The 24,712-nt window shown below is 46.7% G+C and overlaps 2 protein-coding genes and 1 pseudogene across 2 annotated transcripts; 2 read left to right on the forward strand and 1 right to left on the reverse strand.

The window, feature by feature from the left end:
* Positions 1-766: 766 nt before the first annotated feature.
* Positions 767-2,705, forward strand: LOC148773249 (melanoma-associated antigen B1-like). The gene is made up of 2 exons (XM_088833610.1): positions 767-1,615; positions 2,565-2,705. The coding sequence occupies exons 1-2, from the start codon at positions 767-769 to the stop codon at positions 2,703-2,705; spliced, it is 990 nt and encodes a 329-aa protein (XP_088689736.1).
* A 4,563-nt stretch (positions 2,706-7,268) lies between these two features.
* On the reverse strand, positions 7,269-14,259 carry LOC148773250 (ubiquitin-conjugating enzyme E2 D3 pseudogene; annotated as a pseudogene).
* On the forward strand, positions 13,180-17,650 carry LOC129563827 (melanoma-associated antigen B4-like). Its single transcript, XM_088833590.1, has 3 exons — positions 13,180-14,039; positions 15,553-15,609; positions 16,262-17,650. Exon 3 carries the CDS (start codon positions 16,322-16,324, stop codon positions 17,579-17,581), a length of 1,260 nt encoding a protein of 419 aa, XP_088689716.1. The 5' UTR covers positions 13,180-14,039; positions 15,553-15,609; positions 16,262-16,321; the 3' UTR covers positions 17,582-17,650.
* The last annotated feature ends 7,062 nt before the right edge of the window (positions 17,651-24,712 follow it).

Genomic DNA, 24,712 nt, shown 5'->3' on the forward strand with positions numbered 1-24,712 from the left:
CTCAGGGAGCTGTTGGCCTTGCTGTGAGGACAGGTCCTCAAGGCAGGAGAGAAAGGAGCCCCCAGATCCTCCCAGCAGTCAGGACTGTGAATGAGGACTGAAGGTAGCACACTCCCCCTTCCAGCTAATCAGAGTAACACTAAGGAGTCTTGCCTCAACCTCCACTGAGGCCCCTCATTTCTCTGTGTCATTTCTAAGGGAGATGAGGTTCTTCACTTGAAGGGGCGGCACCAGAGGCAGGAGGGAGGGGCCCATACCCTCAGTGCTGACAAGATGAGGACCCTGAATGGTGGAGAACCAACGAGTTCAGGACAGAGCAGGACCCCAGAACTGCCAGTGCCATCCACCCCGACAGTGTCCACGACTCAGGTCCTTCTCGTGGGTCCCAGGGAGCTTTGAGGCGTCACCTTTCAAGCGGCACATGGCAGGGGTCCCGGCCCCACCAGGAGCTGATGTGACAGTTGAGTGTGTGAACGAAGGGACCCAGAGAGGGCCCCGCTCCCAGGATCTGCTGTCACTGCAGGCAGCCGCGGGCAGGCTGTGGCCTGAGGCTGGCTCACTCTCACTTCTTACAGCGGCTTCTCAGGGGATAGGCTGAGCAAGAACAAGAGGCCAGTGGTTCCTGGAGCAGGGCTGTCAAGGAAACGGCAGAGCAGCCTTCTTCCCTCCCTGCTGAAGGAGCTCATCCACTCATCTTCCCTTCTCCAGGTTCCAGCATCACCTACTAGCCCGCCTGGCCTCCTGCCCGCTGTGCCTGCCGATAGTCATGCCTCGGGGGCAGAAGAGCAAGCGCCGTGCGCGTGAGAAACGCCGCCAAGCACGCGTGGAGACCAAGGATCTCGGGGATGCTCAAGCCGCTGCCTCCCCCACCCCTGCTTCTGGGAGTACGCCCCCGGGCTCCCCCACTGCCAGTGCGGGCCCGGAGCCTCAGGGAGCTGCAGCCAGTAGCTCTCCTGTTGCAGGGGCTTCATGCCCAAGATCTAAAGGACGTTCCAGGCGCCGAGTTAAGGAACGTACAAATTCTTCCCAGGCCTCAAGCTCTCCAGATCCTCTGACCAAGAAGGCAGGAGTGTTGATCCATTTCATGCTTGAGAAGTTTAAGATGAAACAGCCCATTAGGAAGATAGATATGCTGAAGCTTTTTCACACAAGGTACAAGACACGCTTCCCCGAGATCCTCAGGAGAGCAGCTGAGTGCATGGAGCTGGCCTTTGGTCTTGACTTGAAGGAAGTCAAGCCAAATGGTTACTCCTATACCCTGGTCAGCAAGCTCGGCCTCATCAATGATGGGGTGCCAAGCAGCCGCTGGGGGCTGCCAAAGAATGGGCTTCTGATGCCTCTGCTGAGTGTGATCTGCCTGAATGGCAACCGTGCCTCTGAGGCTGACGTCTGGGAGTTTCTGAATATCCTGGGCATCTATGATGGAAAGGAGCATGTAATCTTTGGGGATCCCAGGAAGCTCATCACGGAAGAGTTTGTGCAGCAGAATTACCTGGTGTATCGTCAGGTTCCCAACAGCGATCCCCCGAGCTATGAGTTCCTGTGGGGCCCAAGAGCCTACGCTGAAACCAACAAGATGAAGGTGCTGGAGTTTTTGGCCAAGATCAATGATACCATCCCTAGTGCTTTACCGTTCCATTGGGCAAAAGCTTTGAGAGAAGGGAGAAAGAGATCCCGAGGCAGATCTCTAGTTAGATCTCGTGGTCCTGCCAAGGCCATCGCCTGCTCCAGGGTCCCACCTAGCGATCCGTCCAGTGCCCAGTGAGTTCTCAGGCATCTTCTTCACTTTGTTTGACCAATACTGCCAACCTTTTAAGTAGTGAGAGGCTAAAGTGGGGCTGGAACGGTCATAATATATACCATCTTTGTGTTCCTGTTTTACTCTGTTACCTTTCAAATGTTTCTTTTCCTAGAATGTTTGTTTAGATTCAGAATCCAGGTTTGTGAGTGACACGAATCACAGATTTGTTGTTGTCTGTCAGATCTAATAGTAAGAGTTTTGGCACTGTGTAGTGTAATTCAGAAAATCCTTGCATCTTTTTGGGATCCAGAACAAGATAACATAGCTTTGGAATAGGAATTTTCTTGGAAATGTGAAAGAATGCTGTGGTTTTAAAACAGATGAAAACGAAGTAAGGTGTAGTCAAGTTTTGATTTACCTTATTCACCTTTGTCTTTCTCTTTATAACGTTCAACGATACCCACTTAGATGTTCTTAGCTTATTCAAGAATGCCAATAAAAATAAGCAATAAGAAACTACGTTCCTTGCTTGGTGGCTCCTTTATTCCCATCTTTACTTGAGAATCTGCTCTTCAGAAGGTTCTGTGCTGGTGGGGGTGATGCAAAGATAAAGGAGACCCTGCACCTGCCTGTAGATGTCTTGAGTATATGAGCAGTGATTGCATAAGGAAGGTGGTGTGGTGATCTAAGACAAGTGACAAAAAGCAGGGAGGATGCTGGGGAGGGAGTTGGGGTGAGAGAAGTGAGGTATAAATTCTCTGAGCCTTTATTCTCTTAAACCAAAACGTTGAGGTTTGGTGTTTTGGCCAAGGTCAATGGTAACATCCCCCGTGCCTTCCCACCCCATTATGAAGAGGCTCTGAGAGATGATGACGAGAGATCCCGAGCTGCAGTCAGGGTTTGTAGTCCTGCCAAGGCCAGTGTGTGCTCCAAGGTCACGTCTAGCAGTCCCTCCAGCCCCTAGTGAGGTCTGAGGCAACTTTTTCACTCTGCGTTTGACCAACACTCCCAACCTTTTAAGTTGTGCGAGGCTAAGGTGGGGCTGGAAAGCTAATCATAACATACATCTTCTTTGCGTTTCTGTTCCTTCCTGGGAGGTCATTTAAAGTTGGCTGCGTGGTGGGCTGGATGAACCTGTGATAATGGTGAGCCGGGCTCAGATCCCCAGATGGTGGGCCTCAAAGTTGGGAGGCTGAGACTGAAATGAGAAGCTGCCCTGAACAGTTACCCTGAGATTGTGAGTCAACCAGAGGGAATCTCCACCTGGGGGAAAGGACAGAAGGTGTCCAGTGCTCCTGCCCCAGTGCATGAGAACACAGTCCACAAACCAGGTGTTTGATGCATATTATTGTCTCCTTTGTGGTGGGATGTTGAGACGTCACTGTGCTGGCACTTGGGGCCCTGAACGGAAGGAGCCCCAGCACACTCCAAACATGAGGCTATCGAGTGTAATCTAGTAGACCTCCTGAGGGGAGCTAGATTTCAGTGGTGGTTAAATACATGAAAGTCTGGGTGTTTTCTTGGGAGGGCTTTGGGAGGCAGGGGAATTACTGGTCCTTGACATAAGTTCTATAAGGTTTTGCGTTGCATCCTGGTAAAATACTTGCCTCTAAATTTAATAACATATTCTCTGATAGAGAAAATTTACTTAGGGTTACTTGTTTAGTTGCTAAATTGTGTCTGACTCATTGTGAGAATGGCACTGAAACATGTATGTTATCATATGTGAAACGAATCACCAGTCCAGGTTCGATGCATGATACAGGATGCTCGGGGCTGGTGCACTGGGATGACCCAGAGGGATGAGATGGGGAGGGAGGTGGGAGGGGGGCTCAAGATGGGGAACACATGTACACCCGGGGCGGATTCATGTCAGTGTATGGCAAAACCAATACAATATTGTAAACTAAACTAAATAAGGGAGAAGGCAATGGCAAGCCACACCAGTACTCTTGCTTGGAGAATCCCATGGATGGAGGAGCCTGGTAGGCTGCAGTCCATGGGGTCGCTAAGGGTCGGACACGACTGAGCGACTTCACTTTCACTTTTCACTTTCACACATTGGAGAAGGGAATGGCAACCCACTCCAGTGTTCTTGCCTGGAGAATCCCAGGGACGGGGGAGTCTGGTGGGCTTCCATCTATGGGGTCACGCAGAGTCGGACACGACTGAAGTGACTTAGCAGCAGTAGCAGCAGCAAACTAAATAAAGAAAACTAGAAGACCACATAGTCTCTAGTTTCTCCTGGATAAAGAAAAATTCCCATAGATGAAGGCAGAAATTCCCATAGATTTTCTTCTGGTATGAAAATAAGCGTCATAAGACTTAAACATTGCCAGCTGCAGTGCCAGGTGCTTTACACAAGCTACATATGTTCCGATCCTTCTCTAAGACAAGGCTTATCAAACTCACTTAGCAGACAAAGAACTTCTGTTTTCCAGCCTGATGAAGTGACAGAACTGAGTGTAGAGCCTGGTCTGAATTGCTCTAGAGTCCATAATGTTTCATTCCTCCCAGTCCGAGGCTGACATTTTCTCAATTCATTTCTCTTCACACTGCCTGGCTGCGGTCCCCCTCGCTATGGGGGGATCCGAGAGCACTCCTGTGGGGTCTGAGAGCAGTTACGGAAACCAGCAAGGTGAAAGTCCTGGAGTGTTTGGCCAAGGTCAATGATACTGTCCCCACTCCATTCCTGCCCCATTATGAGGCGGCTTGGAGAAAGGAAGCAGAGAGCACCGGAGCCAGAGCTGCAGCCAGGGCTGGCACTTCTGCCTCGGGCAGTGATAGCCCTTTTGTGGCCAGTGCCCACTCCATGGCTGCATCCGGCCACTCATCTCACCTCTAGTGTGGTCTGAATCCATTCTTCACTTTGTGATCAGGAAAGCCTGTCAACCTGTGTTCCTGATATGCATCAATATCTTTTCGACTTATCCTTTTCTTGCAGGGGGTGAGGCGGTAATTTTCAAGTGATTTTCTTTTCAGTAGGAAGTTTATTTAGATTCAGAACATAAGCTTATGAATGACACAGGCCACACACTTATTGCTGTTTACCAGATTTAGAAATAAGAATTTTGCTTTCTGAAATCCAAACTGAAAAATTTTAAATCATCTGTGTGATCCAGGGCAAGATTACATGGCACTGGAATAGGGGTATCCTTGGTAATGCGAAAAACCCCACACTAAGATAGGATAAGAGAAAAAGAAAGAAAGTGATTCAGTTATGGGTCTAGCTTACTGTATTCAGTCTCTCATTCCTAAAGTTAAATTCCTTTTAAATTTAGAAACATATATGACTTTTGCATTTAGGATATACTTAAATTATTTAAAAAAATGTGAGTTTATGAAAATGTAAACTGATACAACCACCATGGAAAACAATATAGATGCTCATTAAAAAAATTGAAAATAGAACTACCATATGATCTGGCAACTCTACTCCTGGAAACTTAGCTGAAAGGAATGAAGCCAACACCTGGAAAATATATCTGTACCCCCCCGTGTTCATTGAAACATTATTTTCCATAACCAAATTATGAAAACAACATAACTGTCCATTAATGGATGAATGGATAAAGATAATGTCACATAGACACACACACTCATCCTCACTCAGATATTATTTAGCCAATAAAAGAAAAAAAGGAAATCTGGCCATTTGCAGTAACACAGATGCACCTTGAGGGCATTATGCTAAGTGAAATAAGTCAGACAAAGACAAATACTGTATAATCTCATTTATATGTGAAAATTTTTGAAAAATGAACTCACAGAGAATAGATTGGTGGTTGCCGCAAGTAGGGGTTGGAGGATGGATGAAATGGGTGTAAGTGGCCAAACGACATAAACTTTCACAACTTTCATGTGCAAAATAAAGAAGTCCTGGGGATGTAATGTACAGCATAGTGACTGTAGTTAATAATTGCTGTGAAGTTGCTAAGTGGATTCCTACTCTCTGCAATCCCACGGATTGTAGCTCGCCAGGCTCCTGTGTCTATGGAATTTTCCATGCAAGGATACTGGATTCAGTTGCCGTGTCCTCCTCCAGGGGACCTTCCTGACCCAGGAATCACACCCTCATCTCCTGCATCAACAGGCAGATTCTTTATTGCTGAGCCACCAGAGAACCCCATAGTTAATAATACTGTGTTGTATATGTGAACGTTCCTGAGAGAATAGATTTTTTTAAAGTGAGGTATAGTTGATGTGGGCTTCCCTGGTGGCTCAGATGGCAAAGAATCTGCCTGAAAGGCAGGTGACCTGGATTCAGTCCCCGGGTCAGAAAGATCCCCTGGAGAAGGGAATGGTTACCCACTCCAGTATTCTTGCCTGGAGAATTCCATGGACAAAGGAGCCTGGTATGCTACAGTCTATGTGGTCAAAAAGAGTTGGACAAGACTGAGCAACTAATATTTTCACTTCCTTTTCATAGTTGATGTACAATATTTTATAAATTACAGGTGAACAACAAAGTGATTCACAGTTTTTAAAGGTTATGTTCCATTTACAGTTATTATAAAATATTGGCTATATTCCCTTTGTTGTACAATATATCCTTGTTGCTTATTTTATGCATATTACTTTGCACCTCCTAATCTTCTGTCCCTGCCCTTCCCCTCCCGCTTCCCACTCCCCACTGGTAATCACTAGCTTGTTCTCTATATCTGTGAGTCTGCTTCATTTCCCTAGTCTGTTTTATTTTTAAAATTCTCCGTGTCAGTGTTATCATACAGCGTTTGTCTTCCTCTATCTCACTTACTTCATTAATGCCATCCAACTATTTACTAATTAATAGCATAATACCCTCCAACTCCATACATGTTGTTGAAAAATTGCAAAAGTTCATTCTTTTTAATGAGTGAGTAATATTCCATCATGCACACGCATGTGTGTACATGTGTGTAGGTTGTATACATATAGATTACTTTTGTGCCTTGGCAAATGTCAGTAATTCTGTTGTGAAACATTGGAGTGCATGGAATTTTTTTTTTCACTTTACATTATTGTATTGTTTTTGCCATACATTGACATGAATCTTCCCCGGGTGTACATGTGTTCCCCATCTTGAACCCCCCTCCCACCTCCCTCCCCATCCCATCCCTCTGGTTCATCCCAGTACACCAGCCCCAAGCATCCTATATCATGCATCGAACCTGGACTGGCGATTCATTTCACATATGATAATATACATGTTTCAACTGTTGGTGGGAATGCAAACTAGTACAGCCACTATGGAGAACAGTGTGGAGATTCCTTAAAAAACTGGAAATAGAACTGTCATACAACCCAGCAATCGCACTTCTGGGCATACACACCGAGGAAACCGGAACTGAAAGAGACACATGTACTCCAGTGTTCATCGCAGCACTGTTTATAATAGCCAGGACATGGAAGCAACCTAGATGTCCATCTGCAGACGAATGGATAAGAAAGTTGTGGAATTTTTGAATTAGTGAATTTTTTTCATTTTAAACAGTAATTTAAAGTTTATTCAAGCTTTAATGCAGGTTATTCTAACTTTAAGTTAGCATTACATGGCATACTTCTGAGTCCATTCCTGAAAAATTCTGTTGTATTTATCTCTGTCTGTTTCATAGACCTATGCAACCTCTGGCACTGGTGAGGGGGTCATTGGGGTTCAGATCACATAGCAGGGAACAAATGGATACTGGAACTTTAGAAATCATGAAAGCGAGAGACCACAGTGATCTTAGAATAGCGAACCGAGTGCTGCCATTAGTGTTCAGGTCTGGATGATAAATTCTGTTGTGAATGCAACCTTAGGTAGTGTGGATGGATAGTCTTTAGGGAAATGAACTGTCACAGAGAATACACTGCCTCGATATGGGTTGCCGTTCATTTTCATAATTGTGGTTTGCCAATGAGTGTATCATCCCCAACTGGCCCTGCAGAATATTGTGCTGGAGGGTCACTGGCCACATCACTAAGTTCCTTATTAATCCATTTCAGCACCACAGTCTGTGCTTTTTGTCTGACTCCTCACTGTCTCAGTGTGTGCTCAAAGGTCCGGCCAAACTCCTGATTATCTGGTGGCTGGGAAGGACTATCTCTTCATCTCACACGGGCCCTGCCAGACACAGGTGCCTTCTTAATAAACAGGGAGCTTGGACTGGGGTGGCGTCACTGGCAGAGAGTAGGTGAGGCTGGAGGGGAAGGGGAGACGAGCAGTGGAAACCCTTAGACTCAGACAAGCATCGAGTACCTGAAGGAGACCATCCAAACTTGTGGGTTATTTTTTTTTTCCAGATATTCACCCAGGAGTGGGATTGCTGGGTCATTTGGTAGTTCTCTTTTTAGGTTTTGAGGAACCTCCTTACTGTTATCCATGGTGGCTGCACCAATTGACATTCCCACCAACAGTGTACAGGTCTTGTCCACATGCTCACGGACATTTGTTACTTCTCTTCCTTTTGGATGATAGCCCTTCTGATAGGTATAAGATAATAACTCATTGTGGTTTTAATTTGCATTCATATGATAATTAACGATGTTGAACATCTTTCCATGTGCCTCTTGGCCATTTGTAGATCTTCTTTGGAAAAATGTCTATTTAAGTCTTCTGCCCATTTTTAAAATTATTTTATTAAACTGTTGAGTTATATAAGCTGTTCATATATTTCGGATATTCACCGCTTATTGGTTATCTCATTGGCAAATATTTTCTCCCATATAGTAGGTTGGCTTTTTATTTTGTTGATGGTTTCCTTTACTGTGCAAAAGTTTTTACCTTTAATTACATCTCATTTATTTATTTTTGCTTTTATTTCCCTAGCTTTAGGAGACAGATCCAAAAAAATAATATTATGATTTATATGAAAGAGTGTCCCATTCATAGTGTCTTCTAAGAGTTTTATGGTTTTCACTCATATTTAGGTCTCTAATCCATTTTCAGTTTGTTTTTGTATATAGCGTTAGAGAATGTACTAATCTCAATCTTTGAGTGCTACATGTCAAAGAATAAGATTAGAACCTAAACACATCTTGGTATTATCAGAAAACTAAATATGCTTTTACATTTGAGCCAGTAATTAGAGTTTTCAGAAATTAACCCTGAAGAGACACCCACAACCATATGAAAATACTTAGATATCCATGAACATATTAACTGAAGAATCATGATATATATCCACAGAGTGGGGTACTATACAGGTCAAAAAAGAATGAGCATGATCTTTGTAAACTAATATGGAGTTCTTCCATGATAGATACAGATATATAAAAGAATGTGGGATTTGGGGGCTAATGTCAGTGATACAGAGTCCAGTGCCTTCGCATACTGGTATGAAGAGGCTGTGAGAGCTGAAGAATAGAGTGCCAGAGCCAGAGCTGAAGCCAGGGCTCCTACGGTGCCAGGGCCAGCGCGCTTTCCGGGGCATGTCCAAAGCTCCTCCTACCCCTAGTGAAGTCTGAGCAGATACTGCACATTGCATTTCAAGAAAGCAAGCAATCTTCCAACTAGTGGAAGGCCAAGGTGTTTCTCAAGGAAACACAGCATATAACGTATTTGTGTTCCTATCCAATATGCACAAATTGGAGATTTTTCTTTTTTTCTGTTTTTAAATGTTGTTCCTTAATTAAAGATGTGTTTAGCTTCAGAGTCTAAGTATACTAACGGCACAGCTCCCACATGTACTGCAGATTATCAAGTTGAAAAATAAAAATTTTCCTATTACATAGCACAGACTGAAATCCTTGGATCATTTCTTGTGATTTGAAACTAGAAAACATGATATTGGAATATGGATTTTTTGCAAAAATGGAAATTATTCCACGGTGAAGTCTGTGATTATCAGATACAGAATAAAATCTTAAGAGTTATTCACTTCTTCGTTTGTTTTATTCATTTCAGTCTTTCTTTGGCATAGGTTATTTAAGAATGTAGGAGAAGTGAAATCCCAGTAAACATGACTTCTTGCACACTTGCACTATAATTCTTCAAATATCAATTTAGCATCTGTTCTTTGGAGGCTTCTGAGTAGTATTGGGGATGCTAAGGAAAATAAACCCAACCGTTTCCTATAGAATTCTAGAGTCTCTAAGAGAACAATTCATATAAAGTACCTTGTGAACAAAGATCTAGGGGCCCAATAAAAATGAAGTGTAAGGAGGTGAGGGGATTGAGGGATTCCTCATGAGGAGTCCAGTGCAAATACACTGAAGCAAGGCACTTGGAGACGTAAGGACAATAAAAGTCTGTCAGTGGAAGGTAGTTTTAAGTTAGGCTCCATGGCGAGCCCACCAGGGAGGCTGGGGAAACCCTGAATAGGGGTCAGACCCTCAGATGGCAGGTCTCAAAGTTGAGAGACTAAAGCCTGGAATGGAAAACTACCCTGAACAATCGCTTTGGAATTATGGGGCTACCCAGGTGGCTCAGTGGTAAAGAACCCGCCTGCCAATGCAGGAGACATGGGTTCAATCCCTGGGTCAGGAAGATCCCCTGGCGGAGGAAATGGCTGCCCAATCCATATTTTTGCCTGGAGAATCCCATGGACAGAGCAATCTGTTCAGTCCCTGGGGGAGAAAAGGGTCAGACACGACTGAGTGACTAAACAGCAACATGAGTAGACCAGAGAGAAATCCCCCCTGGGTGGGGATGGAATGTGCCCTGTGCTCCTGTCCCAGTGCACGCAAACACAGTGCACAAACTAGATGTCCATGCACGTCATCTCCAAGGAGACTGTGAAATAAAAGTAATAGCAGAATGAACCTGGAAACTCAGAGGCCAGTGGGCTGACACTCTGCTGTGGGTTGTGGAGACAGAGCTCATTTTATTGAAAGGGACTTCCATTCAGTGTTTTTGGCTATGTTGATAATTCCACAAAGTCTGTGAGATGAGTATATTTTAGGTGATGGTGAAATTGATGAAGATAGGGGCTTATTTTATTTAGTTATTTATTTGGCTATGCTTGCTCTTATCTTTGGCACTCAGGGCCCCCGATCTTGCTTGCAGCCTGAGAGTTCTTTAGTTGCGGCATGAGGAATCTTTCAGTTGTGTCATATAGGATCTTTAGTTGTGGCATGGGAACTATTACTTGTGGTGTGTGGGTCTAGGTCCCTGATCAGGGATGGAACCCAGGCACACTGCATTTGGAGCACAGATTCTTAGCCACTTAGCTACTGGGTCACTAGGCAAGTCTCTGCTGCTGCTGGTAAGTCACGTCAGTTGTGTCCGACTCTGTGCGACCCCATAGACGGCAGCCCACCAGGCTCCCCATCCCTGGGTTTCTCCAGGCAAGAACACTGGATTGAGTTGCCACTTCCTTCTCCAATACATGAAAGTGAAAAGTGAAAGTGAAGTTGCCCAGCAGTGTCCAACTCTTAGCAACCCCGTGGACTGTAGCCTGCCAGGCTTCTCCATCCATGTAATTTCCTAGGCAAGAGTAATGGAGTCGGGTGCCATTGCCTTCTAGAGGAAGTCTCTAGGAGTTGTTTAAATGAAAGAGCAGCTTGGAAGGAAGAAAGAATTAGTCTCAGAACCAAATTCTAGATTATCTGAATTTCGTTCAGTTAAAAAAATTACCCCAACACTCAAAATATGATTTAGTAGTGGAAATGAAAGATTCCTTTGAAACAGCATTTTGGACTGATTTGGTGTTCTATGTCCAAGAATGATACAGATTCTCTGACATCTGCTGGATTTAAAACATTCGTCAGGTTCGGTGGTATCCTCCAGGATGAAAATAATCATTATCAGGGTAAAAACAGATATGGTGTAAAGTCTCAGTGTGGTCCAGGCACTGTGCCAGGTGCTTTAGCTACATGCCACTGGCCCTCCAAAAGCCACTTCACCTGAGGCTCCCAGAGTTTGGGGACGGACCCAAGTCCAGACAAATGATTAGAGACAGAGCTGGGACTAGAGCGCTGCTCTGAATTTGTCCACACGCGAACCCTTCCACTTGTCCCGGCCTGAGGTGCTCATGAGTCAGTTAATTCACTGTCTTCTAGCGCTCCAAAATGTATCTTGAGTGACAGAAAGAAGGACTCTGTGACCAAAACACTGGGATGGAATACATAGCCACAGCAATGCAAACACCAAAATAATTAAGAGGTATGAATAAAGGAAAGAAGGAGATAATGCTCAGTAACCACATGATCATCTGCCTGTGCAAATTCAGACACCCTCAAGCGATCGAGGCCTTACAAGATTCTCTGACGCTATCCTTCTATGTAGAAAGTAAACACTCTATTTTTTAATTAAAAATATTTATTTATTTCTTGGCTGCGCTGCATCTTAGTTGGGACACTCGGAATCTTTGACGCCACATGCAGGCTCTTCAGCTGCGGCATGTGACGTTTTTTGTCGTGGCACGTGAACTCTTAGTTCTGGCACGTGTAATCTAGTTACCTGTCCAGGGATTGAACCCAGCCAGGCCCTGTGCATTGGGAGTGCAGAGTCTTAACCACTGGACAAACAGGGAGGTGCCAGGAGTAAATATTTTAGAACTACCCTAAACCTAGTGGCTCAGAAAGTAAAGAATCCACGTGCAATGTGGGAGTCCTGGGTTCGATTCCTGAATTTGGTACATCCCCTGGAGGAGGGTATGGCCACACACTTCAGTATTCTTGCCTGGAGAATCCTCATGGACAGAAGAGCCTGGTGGGCAACAGTTTGGGGTCCCAAAGAGTCAGACGTGACTGTGCGACTAAGCCCACACCCTAGATCTGGCTGAAGAGAAGGAATGTATCAGCTCTTTTTCTCTGACAACATAACATCTGTGCTGAGTTCCTTGATTTCTGCTCCATTTTCCTATTTTGGGACCGAGTCCCCTTTTCTCCAAGATTTTCTAGAGGGTATCTTCTCAATGTGTGTAGGAAATTGCATTCCCCAGGAAACCTTTAATCAAGGCACAGAAGCTGTTATGGGAACCTCCATGAAGGAGGACTGAGGAGACAATCACCCCTGATATAGTGCTCACCCAGAGACTAAGAAGAGGAATTAGATCAGTAGAAGGAGCAGTCCCAGGCTGTGGTAGATGGAGTGAGGATGCTGCGCAAGAGGAATCGGAAGGACTCGAGTTGCATCCCTACTGTCTGTTGTCAGAGGCCCCGATGGACTACGATCACACGAGGATCACCCTGACTTCCCACTTGGAATTCTCAGGAGACTAGGACCTTGACATAAGACAAGCAGCTTCATAAAGCAGAGAGTGGAGTTCCAGGATATGTGTACACATATGTGTCAATGTGAGGACCTGAACGTGGACTCATGGTGGCACACACTATAAAAGGCGGCCCTGGATGATATCTGATGCTGTGCTCCCCGGGAAGCGCGGGGGACAGATGTCAGGTTGATTTCAGTCTGGAAAGGCTCAGTGAGGTGAGAACTCTGTCTAATAGGATCAGCCTCCTTTTCACAGAGGAATGGGCCTGAGCCCAAGCAGGAGACCTCAGATGACAATGCTGACTGTTAGAGGGGAACGCTAGAGAGGGAGTCAAACAGAATTCTGTAAATTCTTAGCCCCGAGAGACCCAGAAGAGCTACTTCTGAGTGGTCCCCTCATTGCACCTGTGTGATCTCAGGGAGGGCAGGGCCTCCTCTAGCAGGATTAGGCCCCAGATCTGCCGAGGGGGACGTCTTGACCATCAGTCAGTCAGTCAGTCAGTTCAGTCGCTCAGTCGTGTCCGACTCTCCGCGACCCCATGAATCACAGCACGCCAGGCCTCCCTGTCCATCAGCAACTCCCGGAGTTCACTCAACCTCATGTCCACAGAGTCGGTGATGCCATCCAGCCATCTCATTCTCTGTCGTCCCCTTCTCCTCCCGCCCCCAACCTTTCCCAGCATCAGAGTCTTTTCCAGTGAGTCAACTCGTCGCATGAGGTGGCCAAAGTATTGCAGTTTCAGCTTTAGCATCAGTCCTTCCAATGAACACCCAGGATTGAAGTGAGGACCATCAGGGCTAGTGTGGTGGCCTCCCCCAAAAGAGGGCGGCTCACAGAGTGGCGCCCCTCCTGACAGGCAGAGATGCTAAGAGCAGTGCCCTGACTCCCCCGACTAGGGACTCAGGGAGGTGCGGGCTTTGTTTGGGGGCTGGAGGACTTGGATTCCTAGATGCAGACGTCCCGGGCTCTGAGACACCGTGCAAGGAGGACCCAGGGACGGATGAAGATTGAGCTAGCGGGGTTCCCGTAGCGCCTTGCCCTGCCGTCATCACCGGGAGACCCCACGTAGGACCGTACGCAGCTCCCTTCCATTTCCGCGTCAAAGGCGAGGAGCTTGACCGGGAGTCGTGGTGTCTCTTCGGTGGAGATTCAGTGTCCAGGACTTGTCCGGAACCGAGGTGAGGACCGGAATGTAACTGAAGGGTCTGTGCGAACCCACTGTTAAGAAAAGTGACCCAGCCGCATCCCACCACTGTGATCTGGCCCTTTCGAGTCCCTCAGAGCTATCGGCTGAATGCGGTCTAGCACGTCTCGGGTGAAGGCATTGGTCTGAGGGGGTAGGCCCGGATGTCCTAGATGAGGGCCCTGAGGGCTGATGAGCAGACTTGGACACCGCATGGGGGCCACACTGAGCGGCTCCCCTGAGCCCAGCCGTGGGAGGCCCCACGTGGAGCTGGCAGACCGTGGTGCCCCCTGTCGTTTGCTGGAGGTGGTATCAGGGAGGTGAGAACCTTGCTCTAAAGGAATCCACCCAGTTCAACAGAGGGACCTAGTCCCCAACACGATTCATGGTTGTGACGCTGAGTGAGGATGGGGGCTCCTCCCATACGAAACGGAGTTTCAGTCGGGCATTTGGACATGACACTTCCCAGATCACCTCCGGGAAGTGAGAGACCAGGTCAAGGCGGGGAGCGTCAGGTTGGGAAGGGAGAGTTTCCGGTTCCCTGGTGGGATGGTGAGAACCTCGGGGGCTGTGGGGATGTTCCACACCACATCATTCAGACCACATCCTGCCTGTCATCATCCCTTTGAGAGCTCAAGGATACGTGGCGGTTCCCACTGCGGGCTAAAGGGGAAGCAACTGCCCTCAGACCAGTCCTCCCTGGTCTGAGGGGCGTGGTCAGCAGATTGAGAAATTTTAGAACCTGTCATAAATCAAATGTGGGCCTTGGTTGCTTCTATGTCCTGGCTATAGTAAAGAGTGCTGCAACGAACGTTGGAGTACAAGTGCTTTTTAAGTTACTGTTTCCTCAGGGTATATGCCCAGTAATGGGATTGTGGTAACTCATGTGGTAACTTTAGTCCTAATTTTTATGCAGAGTGAATTAAGCCAGCATTGCATATTAACGCATATACAGGGATTTCGGAAAGGTGGTATTGCTGAACCGACTTGCAGGGCAGCAGTGGAGTTGCAGACATAGAGAACAGAGTCGGGGACGCTGGGGGAAAGAGAGGGAGGGACAGACTGAGAGAGTAACATTGAAAGCATACCCACTACCTTATGTAAAATAGATAGCCGGTGCGAATTAGTCGTATGACACAGAGAGCTGTAACCCAGTGCTCAGTGATAGCTTAGAGGAGTGGGATGGGGTGGGAGGTGGGAGGGAGTTTCAAGAGGGAGGGGACATAAGCTATATCTATGGTTCATTCATACTGAGGTGTGGCTGAAACAAACACAATACTGTAAAGTGATTATCCTCCAATTAATAGTACATAAATGTAATTTTAAAAAGACATAGAGAAGAAAAGAGAAGCAAAACAATATCAATATTATAGACCTTGAACTGGGATCTTGTGTGGGACCACAGGGACATCAACCTGCCTGTAACAGCACCTGTTCTTAGAAGACTGTAAGGTCATTTTACTTCCTCCTGTTGGGACACAGGGTGATTGGCTTTTCCTATCACACAGGCATCAGTTCAGGAGAAAGTGGAGCTTCTCTGCCTGGAACCCAATTGAGGAACCTGCGTGAGTATTCAGTGCATTTACCCCAACCCTTGGATTTCAGCTGGAAATCTCAGGGAAGGACTGTCAGGTTGAGCATCTACATCACTGCTGTATATCAAGTCGAGGGGAGGGGAAATGTCTAGTCTGAAGGTGCAGCCACCGGTCAGCAAATGGAGAATGGTGCCCAGTGTTTTAAGGAGCCAAGGTAAGGACCTTGAATGATGATCCCAGTGAACTCAGGATGGAGCAACACCCTACTGAGCTCTCAGCACTGGGCATCCCCTGGGAGGGAGGTGGACTGAGACATGCCTTCACTTGATTCTGGATCATGTGGAGGTCTTGAGTGTCTGCATCAGAGTAGCAGAGGGAAGGGTGCCCAGGCTCCGCCAGGTCTTGACGTGGTAATACTAAAGATGAGCTGAGAGGACCCCGCAGCTGGGACCTGCTGTCACCTCAGTAAATCCAAAGCAGGGCTGAGAGGACACAGAGGAAACGTAAGGCCTCTATTCTTCCTCTGTGGGATGTTGTGGGGACAGGCTGAGCAGGAAACCAGGAGTCTTGTGGGTTCCTAGGGCAGTGTCCTCAGGACACCTGCAGAGGCGGCCTTTGATAAAGTCAAGGTGGAATCTCCCTCTTTTAAGGTGCTCATGTCACCTCATTCTCCATCCTCCAGGTGCCCCAATCTCCTGACCTTTGGCCCAGACTCCTGCCTGCGGTCCCATCCACCGCCGTCATGCCCCATGGGCAAAAGAGTAAGCACCGTGCTCGTGAGAAACGTCGCCAGGCCCGGGCTGAGACCCAGGGTCTTCATGATCAGGCCACCGCGTCTGTGGGAGAAGAGACCACCTCCTCCTCCCCTCCTGATTCAGAGAGTGCTCCCTCAAGCTCGTCTGCTGCTGGCTCCCCCAAGGGGCCTCGGGGAGCCCAGGGCACCACCAGTGCTGCTCCAGGTGCTGTACGCAAAAGATCTGGTGTCAGTGGCGCAGCACGCTCGAGATCTGGTGTAGGTGCAGCAGTGCGCTCGAGATCTGGTTTAGGTGGCGAGGGCCGAGTTCAGGAAGGTGAAAATTCCTCCCAGGCTTCCGCTGCTGCTGAGAGCTCTCACACAGATCCTCTGAACGAGAAGACACAGATATTGGTGAAGTTCCTGCTGTATAAGTATAAGATTAGGGAGCTCATTAAGAGGTCTGAAATGCTGAAGGTAATCAATAGAAAGTGCAGGAAGCAATTCCCTGAGATCCTCCGCAGGGCCTCTGAGCATGTGGAGATGGTGTTTGGCCTGGTGCTGAAGGAAGTCAGGCCCAACAGTCACTTATATACCCTGGTGAGCAACCTAGATCTCAGCGACACTGAATCCTTGAGAGGTGACTTGGGGCTGCCGAAGAATGGTCTCCTGATGCCTCTGCTGTGTGTCATCTACCTGAATGGCCACCGCGCCTCTGAGGAGCGGATCTGGATGTTCCTGAATATTCTGGGCATCTATGATGGAAGAAGTCACTTCATCTTTGGAGACATCAGGAAGCTCATCACAGAAGATCTGGTGCGGGAAGAGTACCTGGAGTACCGCCAGGTGCCCGGCAGCGATCCCCCTCACTATGAGTTCCTGTGGGGTCCTAAAGCGCTCACGGATACCAGCAAGATGAAAGTCCTGGAGTTTCTGGCCAAAGTCAATGATACGGTCCCTGCTGCCTTCCTGCCGCATTACGGGGAGTCTTTCAGACAGGAAGTAGAGAGCACCGGGGCCAGAGCTGCAGCCAGGATTGGCACTTCTGCCTCGGGCATGGCTGGCACGTTTGCCTGGGCTACTGCAGGCACGTCTGCCTGGGCTAGTGCAGGCACGTCTGCCTCGGTCTGGGATGGCCCTTCTGCTGCAGCCCAGGCTGAGTATCCTGCCTCAGCCAGGGCTGGCCTTTCTGCTGCAGCCAGCGCTGGCCCTTCTGCCTCAGCCAGTGCCCATGCCAGGGCCACATCCAGCCGCTCATCTCGCCCCTAGTGTGGTCTGAAGCCCGTTCTTCCCTCTGTGGTCAGAAAAACCTGTCAACCTGTGTTCCTGTTGACTTCCCCCCGCCCCCCCCCCCAGTTTTCTGTTCTTTCTTTTTTCCACAGAAAGTTTCTTTAGGTTCATGATATAAGTATTTGAATAACATGGGTCACACACAGTTTGCTGTTTGTCAAATTTTGTGATCCCAGATGAGAAAAACATCACTTTAGGATAAGAATATCCTTAGAAATGTGAAAGACACCACAATAATAGAAGCTCAGATCATAGATACATAGAGAGATAGCTGAAAGGTCTTCAATTTTTGGTTTGCTTTACTCTCTGTTTAGTCTCCCATTTTATAAATATAAAAGCTATACAGTTGGATCTGCTTATGGTTTTCAAGACTGTTGGAGAATAAAAATGATAGCAAATGATTTATTTGTGGCTCTTCTTTTACACAGACACTAATTGAGCATCCGCTGTTAAGAAGTCTTTCATGCCTATACTGGCGATGTTTAGTCAAAGAAACTCCCAGTCTCTGCCCGTTCAATTATAGTTTCCAGGGAAGCTGTCATTCTGTGGAAGAGGCTGAGATACTCTCTACTTCAAGAAGAACAAGAAAGAAGCAGGGTAAAGAGCGGGTGGAGAGAATATATTACTTTGGTTTCATTGCTAAGCAGAATTTTGGCTGATTGCGGAGGTTGGGTAATTTTTTTTTTTTCTTTCAGTTAGAAGGCTGCTTAGTTTCTGACATCTGATAGATGCAAAAAAAAAAAGAAAAAGAAAAACCCAGCTGATGTAACATCTGAGGTCACAATAATCGTAATAACTGCGATTGCCCCGAATTTCTCAGTAGAGACAGGTGCTGTGACAGATGCTTTCCATAAATACATATATTCCACCAGTCTGACAAGGCGGGGTCTATCCAACTCACTTCACAGTGGAGAGCCCGCGGCTCATCGAGTTAAGAGTTTGGTTTTGTGCCACAATACTTAAGGCTGGTAAATGACCGAGCTGGGACTAGACTCCTGCTCTAAACTACTGTAGCATACATACTGTTCTTCTCCCCCCACCCTGAGACACACCCTTGTCTTTGCTTTTAAACACGAACTTTTAACATTTGATATTTCATTTCCTTTTCCTTATTTATTTATTTGGCTGTGCTAGATCTTAGTTGTAGCACATGGGGTCTGCTTCCCCGACCAGGGATGGAACCTGGGCCCCCTGCATTGGGAGCCTGGCGTACTAGCCACTGGACCACGAGGAGAGTCCTCACCCTGTATTTTTACTTCAGTGTTTTTCTAAGTACTTCCAAATTTGACCTAGGTGATAAAAAGAACGCCCTTGTGTTCAAACTACTAAATATATTTAACTAGAAATACGTATCCCTTATTCATTTAGTTCAGTTCAGTCACTCAGTCGTGTCCGACTCTTTGCGACCCCATGAATCACAGCACGCCAGGCCTCCCTGTCCATCACCAACTCCCGGAGTTCACTCAAACTCATGTCCATCGAGTCGGTGATGCCATCCAGCCATCTCGTTCTCTGTCGTCCCCGTCTCCTCTGCAAAGAGATCCAACCAGTCATTCTAAAGGAGATCAATCCCTTATTCATTCCTCATAGATAAATGAAAGAGACAGTATTCGGGGAGAGTATAAGCATGTATATTGGCCATGTTAGATAACCTCTGAAGACCAAGGGCTCTCCGTATGATGCTTACAGTCTCTTGTCTGTAGAAAGTAAATCTACCAGAACAGAAATGACATGAGAACCTTCACCTGGCTGATGAGATAGATTCATGCACTTTTTTTCTCTGATGGATGACCACCTGTCCTGGGACTCCTGCCTTGGGCTGTAGCTTCTCCATCTCCTATCTCCATCTCCTGGGACAAGGGCCCATTCATTCTCTGTAGCACTGCAGAGCAAACAAAGTTCAAGAGTTTGCAGAGATATGGGATATCCCCAGAAGCCTTTAATCCAAGACACAGAAAGCAAGATGAGGACCCCATGTAGGAGGACTGAGGAGAGCAACACCCCAGAATATGGGGGTTGGTCACTGGGACAGCGCTCCCAACTGCTCTCAGGCACAGGGGATCTCAGAACTGTTAGGCTAAGCGTAGCCTCGCTTATTCTTCAGGCTTCTCAGAGACCTAAGAAACTTGGTCTCGGTGCAGAGTTCTGAGGTTAGTAGAGGAGAAAGGATCAATCTCTCAGAAATGACGGTGATTAACCTGAATGAGGGTAATGGAAAGATGCAGCCACATAGTAGGAAGCAATATACTTGTCCTCAGTGGCAAGCCCATGAAGTCCAGAACAATCCGGGCTGCTGTGGTTAACACTCTCAGCTCAGGTCCCGGGAAGGTGGGGACTTTGGGAATCAGCAGAGAATAGAGCCCCAGGAAGGTACAGAGTCAAAGTGAGGACCCAGGGTGTGCGCGTGAAGCCACTCAACCCCAGTCAATGGGGCTTCACTTAGTCCCTCTGCTCCAGTTAGCCCTGGGAGGCATTGGTAAGTGCTGGCCAGCTCAAGGGCCCCCTGACTTCTGCCTGGAGGGTTTCAAGGAGATGACCTGGGTTTATAGGCTGGCTCTTCATCAGAGAGTGGAAATCCCAGGCATGACAGTGGCACACTCTTGTCTGAGGAGTGCGGCAGGCAGCTACCCCATTACAGAGAAATTCTTAGAAAGTCCTGCAAATGTAATGGGCCCTGGGAGGGAACAGGCAGAACTTTCAGACTAGGTTTATCCCTTATTTTCTGAAGGCGAATGGCTTCAGGGCCTTAAAGTCCTTGGGCTAATGGAGGAGGCCTCATTTAGCTGAGGAAGGGTCCCCAGTTCCTAATAGTAGTCAACTGATGGCAATGACTGACAATGAAGGCTCCCTCCCAGAAAGAAGGGGGCCGCGGAGGGCACTGTCCCTGTTAGGCCTGAGACTGTGCCACTTAGGCCTGGTGACATGGTGAGTCCCACTCACTTCCTCCCAGAAGATCACATGGCAGTGATGAACCTCATCCTGATCGAAGGGAGCGACCACAGGTCAGCAGAAGGACGATTTCCAGATTGTACCAGAAGGTAAGGACCCTGATGACCGAAAAGACCATCCGCCGCAAAACAGTGGGGGCAGAACATAGTCCTTCCACTTCTGTTAGCCTCGGAAGACCACAGACTGTTGTGGCCCGATGAGGCAAACACCACTTCTTCCTTGGGGGCCTCGGGGAATTGGGGGCCTGAGGGGAGAAGGTTTAGGCCAAGTCAGGGAATATTTCCAGGTTGTTTCCCAGTCAGGGTGAGGACGGTAAAACTGTTTTAATACACATACCAGGATGGCCACGCAGAATCGTCCCTACTGTCAGGCTAGAAGGCCACAGTGAGAGTTGTCAGTCCAAGGGGCCCTTCAGTTCTGACCGAGGAGTAGCAGGAAAGTTAGGGTTTTGTTCTGATGGTGGTGGTTTCATGTCAACAGAGGGGGGAGTCGTGGGCTTGGCTAAGAGTCTAATTTGGGACCCTGACTTGGGACCCTGAGAAGAACCATCTGTCTTCCTCAAGGAGCTTGCCACAGCTTTCATTCTTGTGAGACCATGGGCAGGGGTGGCTAGATAAGGCCGCCTTATCTCAACTCACAGGGAGGTATGGGTCTTACTCCGAGGAGATAGGCCTCAGGTCAAGAAGGAGGGGATTCCCCAGGCCCCACCAGAAGTCAAATTGTGAAGCCCGAGTGAAGACTGAGGGGTCTACTCATCCCTGAATAGAGGGGACAAAAGAGAGGCATGCCTTACCCTTTGATGTCAGTTCTAGAAAGCTCAGGGGAAGACTGTCAGGCAAGGCTCTCCCTCACTTCTTTACACCAGGCCTCCTTCTTCTTGTTGAATCGCTAAGTCATGTCTGACTCTTTTGTGACTCCATGGACTTTAGCCCACCAGGCTCCTTTGTCCATGGGATATTCCAAGGAAGAATTCTGGGGTGGGTTGCCATTTCCTCCTCTAGGGGATCTTCCTGACCCAGAGACTTGAGTCTGTGTCTCCTGCAGCTCCTGTATCACAGGCGGATCCTTTACTGCTGAGCCACCAGGGAAGCCCTATATCAGGCCTAAGGGAGGTCAGATCTTTGTTGGAAAGTACAGCCACCAGTGTTGAGAAGGGAGGGATATGGAGCCTGCCATTCAGTGTGGCAGATGCTTTCCAGTTACCACCACATGCTACCAGATCTTCCAGACAGGGCTTGTCAAACTCCCTTCACAGGTAAAGAGCCTGAGGCTCTCTCAGAGAGTTTCATGATGTGACAACCTTTTCCATGGCTGGTAAGTGAGAGGGATGGTCGTAGGCCCTTGATCTGAGTTAGTCTAAAGCTCACCCTCTCACTCCTGCAAGCCTGATCTGACCTTGTGCCTTTAATTCCCTTTTTATTCTCCTTACTGTGAAATGTATGAAGCATTAAGAAGAGGGACTCTCAGGTTGAACCATCATATTGTAATACATAGCCAGAGCAATAATAATAATAATGCCAAAATAAATGTGACATATGAAGAAAGGAAAAAAGAGATAGTATCTGTTGACAATAGGATCATCTACACATACATATGAGGTTTCAAACTTCTTAAAAGATCGGAATGTTTTAAGTTTCAGATAAGCTTATAAGATCAGTAAGGGACTCAAAAAAATCATCTCACGGCCATTTCTTTGTATAAAGAAATGTCTATTAGCTCTAAAATATAAAGTTTCCTTATTAGAGCAGAAGTTGCCTGAGAAGTCTGGGTGAATGAGAGAAGGGACAGGTTACCACGTTTTGTTTCTCTCACAGGTCTCCACCTGGGCCCACTTATTTATGCCATGGATTTCCCATCTCTTATCACTCCTAGGACAGGGATTCCTTCTCTGCAAGGTTTGGAGCAGGGAAACTGATCGGGGCTTTTCAGGGATGTGGCATTACGAAAGAAGCCTTTAATCAAAGGGGCAAGGTCCTGTAGGAGGACACCCATACATCTCGACTGAAGAAAGCACACTCAAGAGTATTAGGTGTAAGAAGGTTCCAGGGAGAGATCTCAAGGTGAACACCTCTTTTCTCTGTTGTCACAGTACAGTTGCCAGAGACTTGAGACCTTTTGTCTAAGGAGGGTGATCTCAGGTCAGAGTAGGAATTGTCAAATATATATGGGAAGCCCCTTTAAAAGAAGTGAAAGAAATAGCCACCCGGAACGACTGGGGTTCTGTTGCATTCACTTCCTGCTGTCAGCCCTCAAAGGTCCTGAATTCCATAATAGGATGAGGTAGAGAGAGGCCTTGAGAGCTAAGAGAAAGCGCTACTGCCATGGGCAGGGCACGTTCCACAACCAAGTCTGCCAGCTCCTCCCACTTAGTGACATGCAGGGCAGATCCTTCATCTTGAGGTTGAAAAGAGAAGTAAGTATTGGAAGTAATTGAGTGCCAAGGTGGAGCTTAAGGGAATACATTTTATGTCTTTCTTTGTTCTTGCTTGACCTCGGTAACTGGGCTATTTATCTTTCTCTCCTTAGGGTTTTCTCTTTCATAGTATTGAAATATTCTTCCTTGTAATTGAAGGTCTCTTTGACTTCTGACTTCTGAAGGTCTCCGGACTTCCCTGGTGGCTCAGGCGGTAAAGCACCTGCCTACAATGCAGGAGACCTGGGTTCAATCCCTGGGTCGGGATGATCCTCTGGAGAAGGAAATGGCAGCCCACTCCAGTACTCTTGCTTGGAAAATCCCACGAACAGAGGAGCGTGGTAGGGTATAGCCCATGGGGTCACAAAGAGTCGGACACGACTGAGTGACTTCACTTCACACTTTGACCTCTGAATCTGTGTTTATGAACAACGTATATCCCATTTATTGCTGTATTTCAGTATAAGTATAAAGGTTTGGTTATTTTGTATAATGAATCGGAAATACTTGAATTTGTCTTTGTGAGTCAGAACAAGATAACATGCCAAGAGTTTTGGGAGTTTCTTGCCAATGTGAATGAAGACTAAGTGAAATTGTTGATACCAGGAAATAAAGAAAAGGGTCTTGACTGTGTGGCATCTGCAATACAGTGGACCAGGAATTCCCAGCCCCTGTTTCCCCACAGCAACCCAGATTTTAAAACGTGTAAGTAACAAAATACCTTTATAGAAGGTCTAGAACCCAATTGAGAAATTGCAGTACCACATGTAAGCATAAAACTTAGATCAGCTGCACTTGAAATGCGTAAGCACAGCGATTTGACTCTATTGGCATCACTCCCTCTCTCGGGCTGGTACACCTTGGTACCAAGAGAGATTGTGACCTTTGCTGATAGGGGAAAGTGACAGTGTAGGGAATGGTTTGAGTGTCCGGGAAACTGTTAGTACTAAGAAATGTATTCAAGAAAGGTGCAGGACACAAAATAACACAGAAAAATGAGTTGTGTTTCTAAATACCAACAACAAACTATCTGAAAAAGAAATTAAGAAAACAGTTCTATTTCAAATATGTCAAAAAGAATAAAATACTTAGAAATAAATTTAATCAAGGGAGTGAAATATCTATACACTGAAAGCAACAAGACACTGATGGAAGAAATTGGAAAGGACCCAGATAAAAAGATGTCCCAAGTATATGGATTGGAAGAAGTCATACTGTTAAAATATCCATACTGCCCAAAGTGATCTACAGACTTAATGTTCTGTGTGTCATAATTCCACTGGAATTTTCCAGAGAAATAGAAATGCTAAAATTCTTATGAAACCACAAAAGACCTTGAATAGACAAAATAATGTTGAGAAAGATGAGCAAAGGTGGAAGCCTGGCACTTCTTGCCTTTGTTCAAGACAGTGTGAAACCAGCATATACATCGACAGACCAATAGAACAGAATAGAGCCTAGAAATACCACCATGCACATACAGTCACGTAATCTTTGACAAAGGCACTAAGAATACACAGTGAAAAAGATAGTATCCTCAGTCAACAAATAGTGTTGAGAAAACTGAATATTTGCATGAAAAGTATCAAACTGGAGTCGTATCTTACATCATACTCAAGAAATGCAAAATGGATTTAAGACTTAAAAATGAGACCAGAAACCTTAAAACACTTAGAAGAAAACATAGGGGAGAACTCCTTGTCATTTGTCTTGGCAGTGTTCTGGGATTTTAGTTTTGTTGTTTTGTT

Source organism: Moschus berezovskii, chromosome X, assembly GCF_049115385.1.
Source record: "Moschus berezovskii isolate FMDL1 chromosome X, NW_MosBer_1.0, whole genome shotgun sequence".
NCBI lineage: Eukaryota > Metazoa > Chordata > Mammalia > Artiodactyla > Moschidae > Moschus > Moschus berezovskii.

Bases quoted from the DNA above. Each gene is read 5' to 3' on its own strand.
- LOC148773249 (XM_088833610.1), top strand. From the start codon at position 767: ATGCCTCGGGGGCAGAAGAGCAAGCGCCGTGCGCGTGAGAAACGCCGC. The intron at 1,616-2,564 runs ATCCCTAGTGCT...GTCAATGGTAAC, and splicing joins TGGCCAAGATCAATGATACC to ATCCCCCGTGCCTTCCCACC.
- LOC129563827 (XM_088833590.1), top strand. From the start codon at position 16,322: ATGCCCCATGGGCAAAAGAGTAAGCACCGTGCTCGTGAGAAACGTCGC.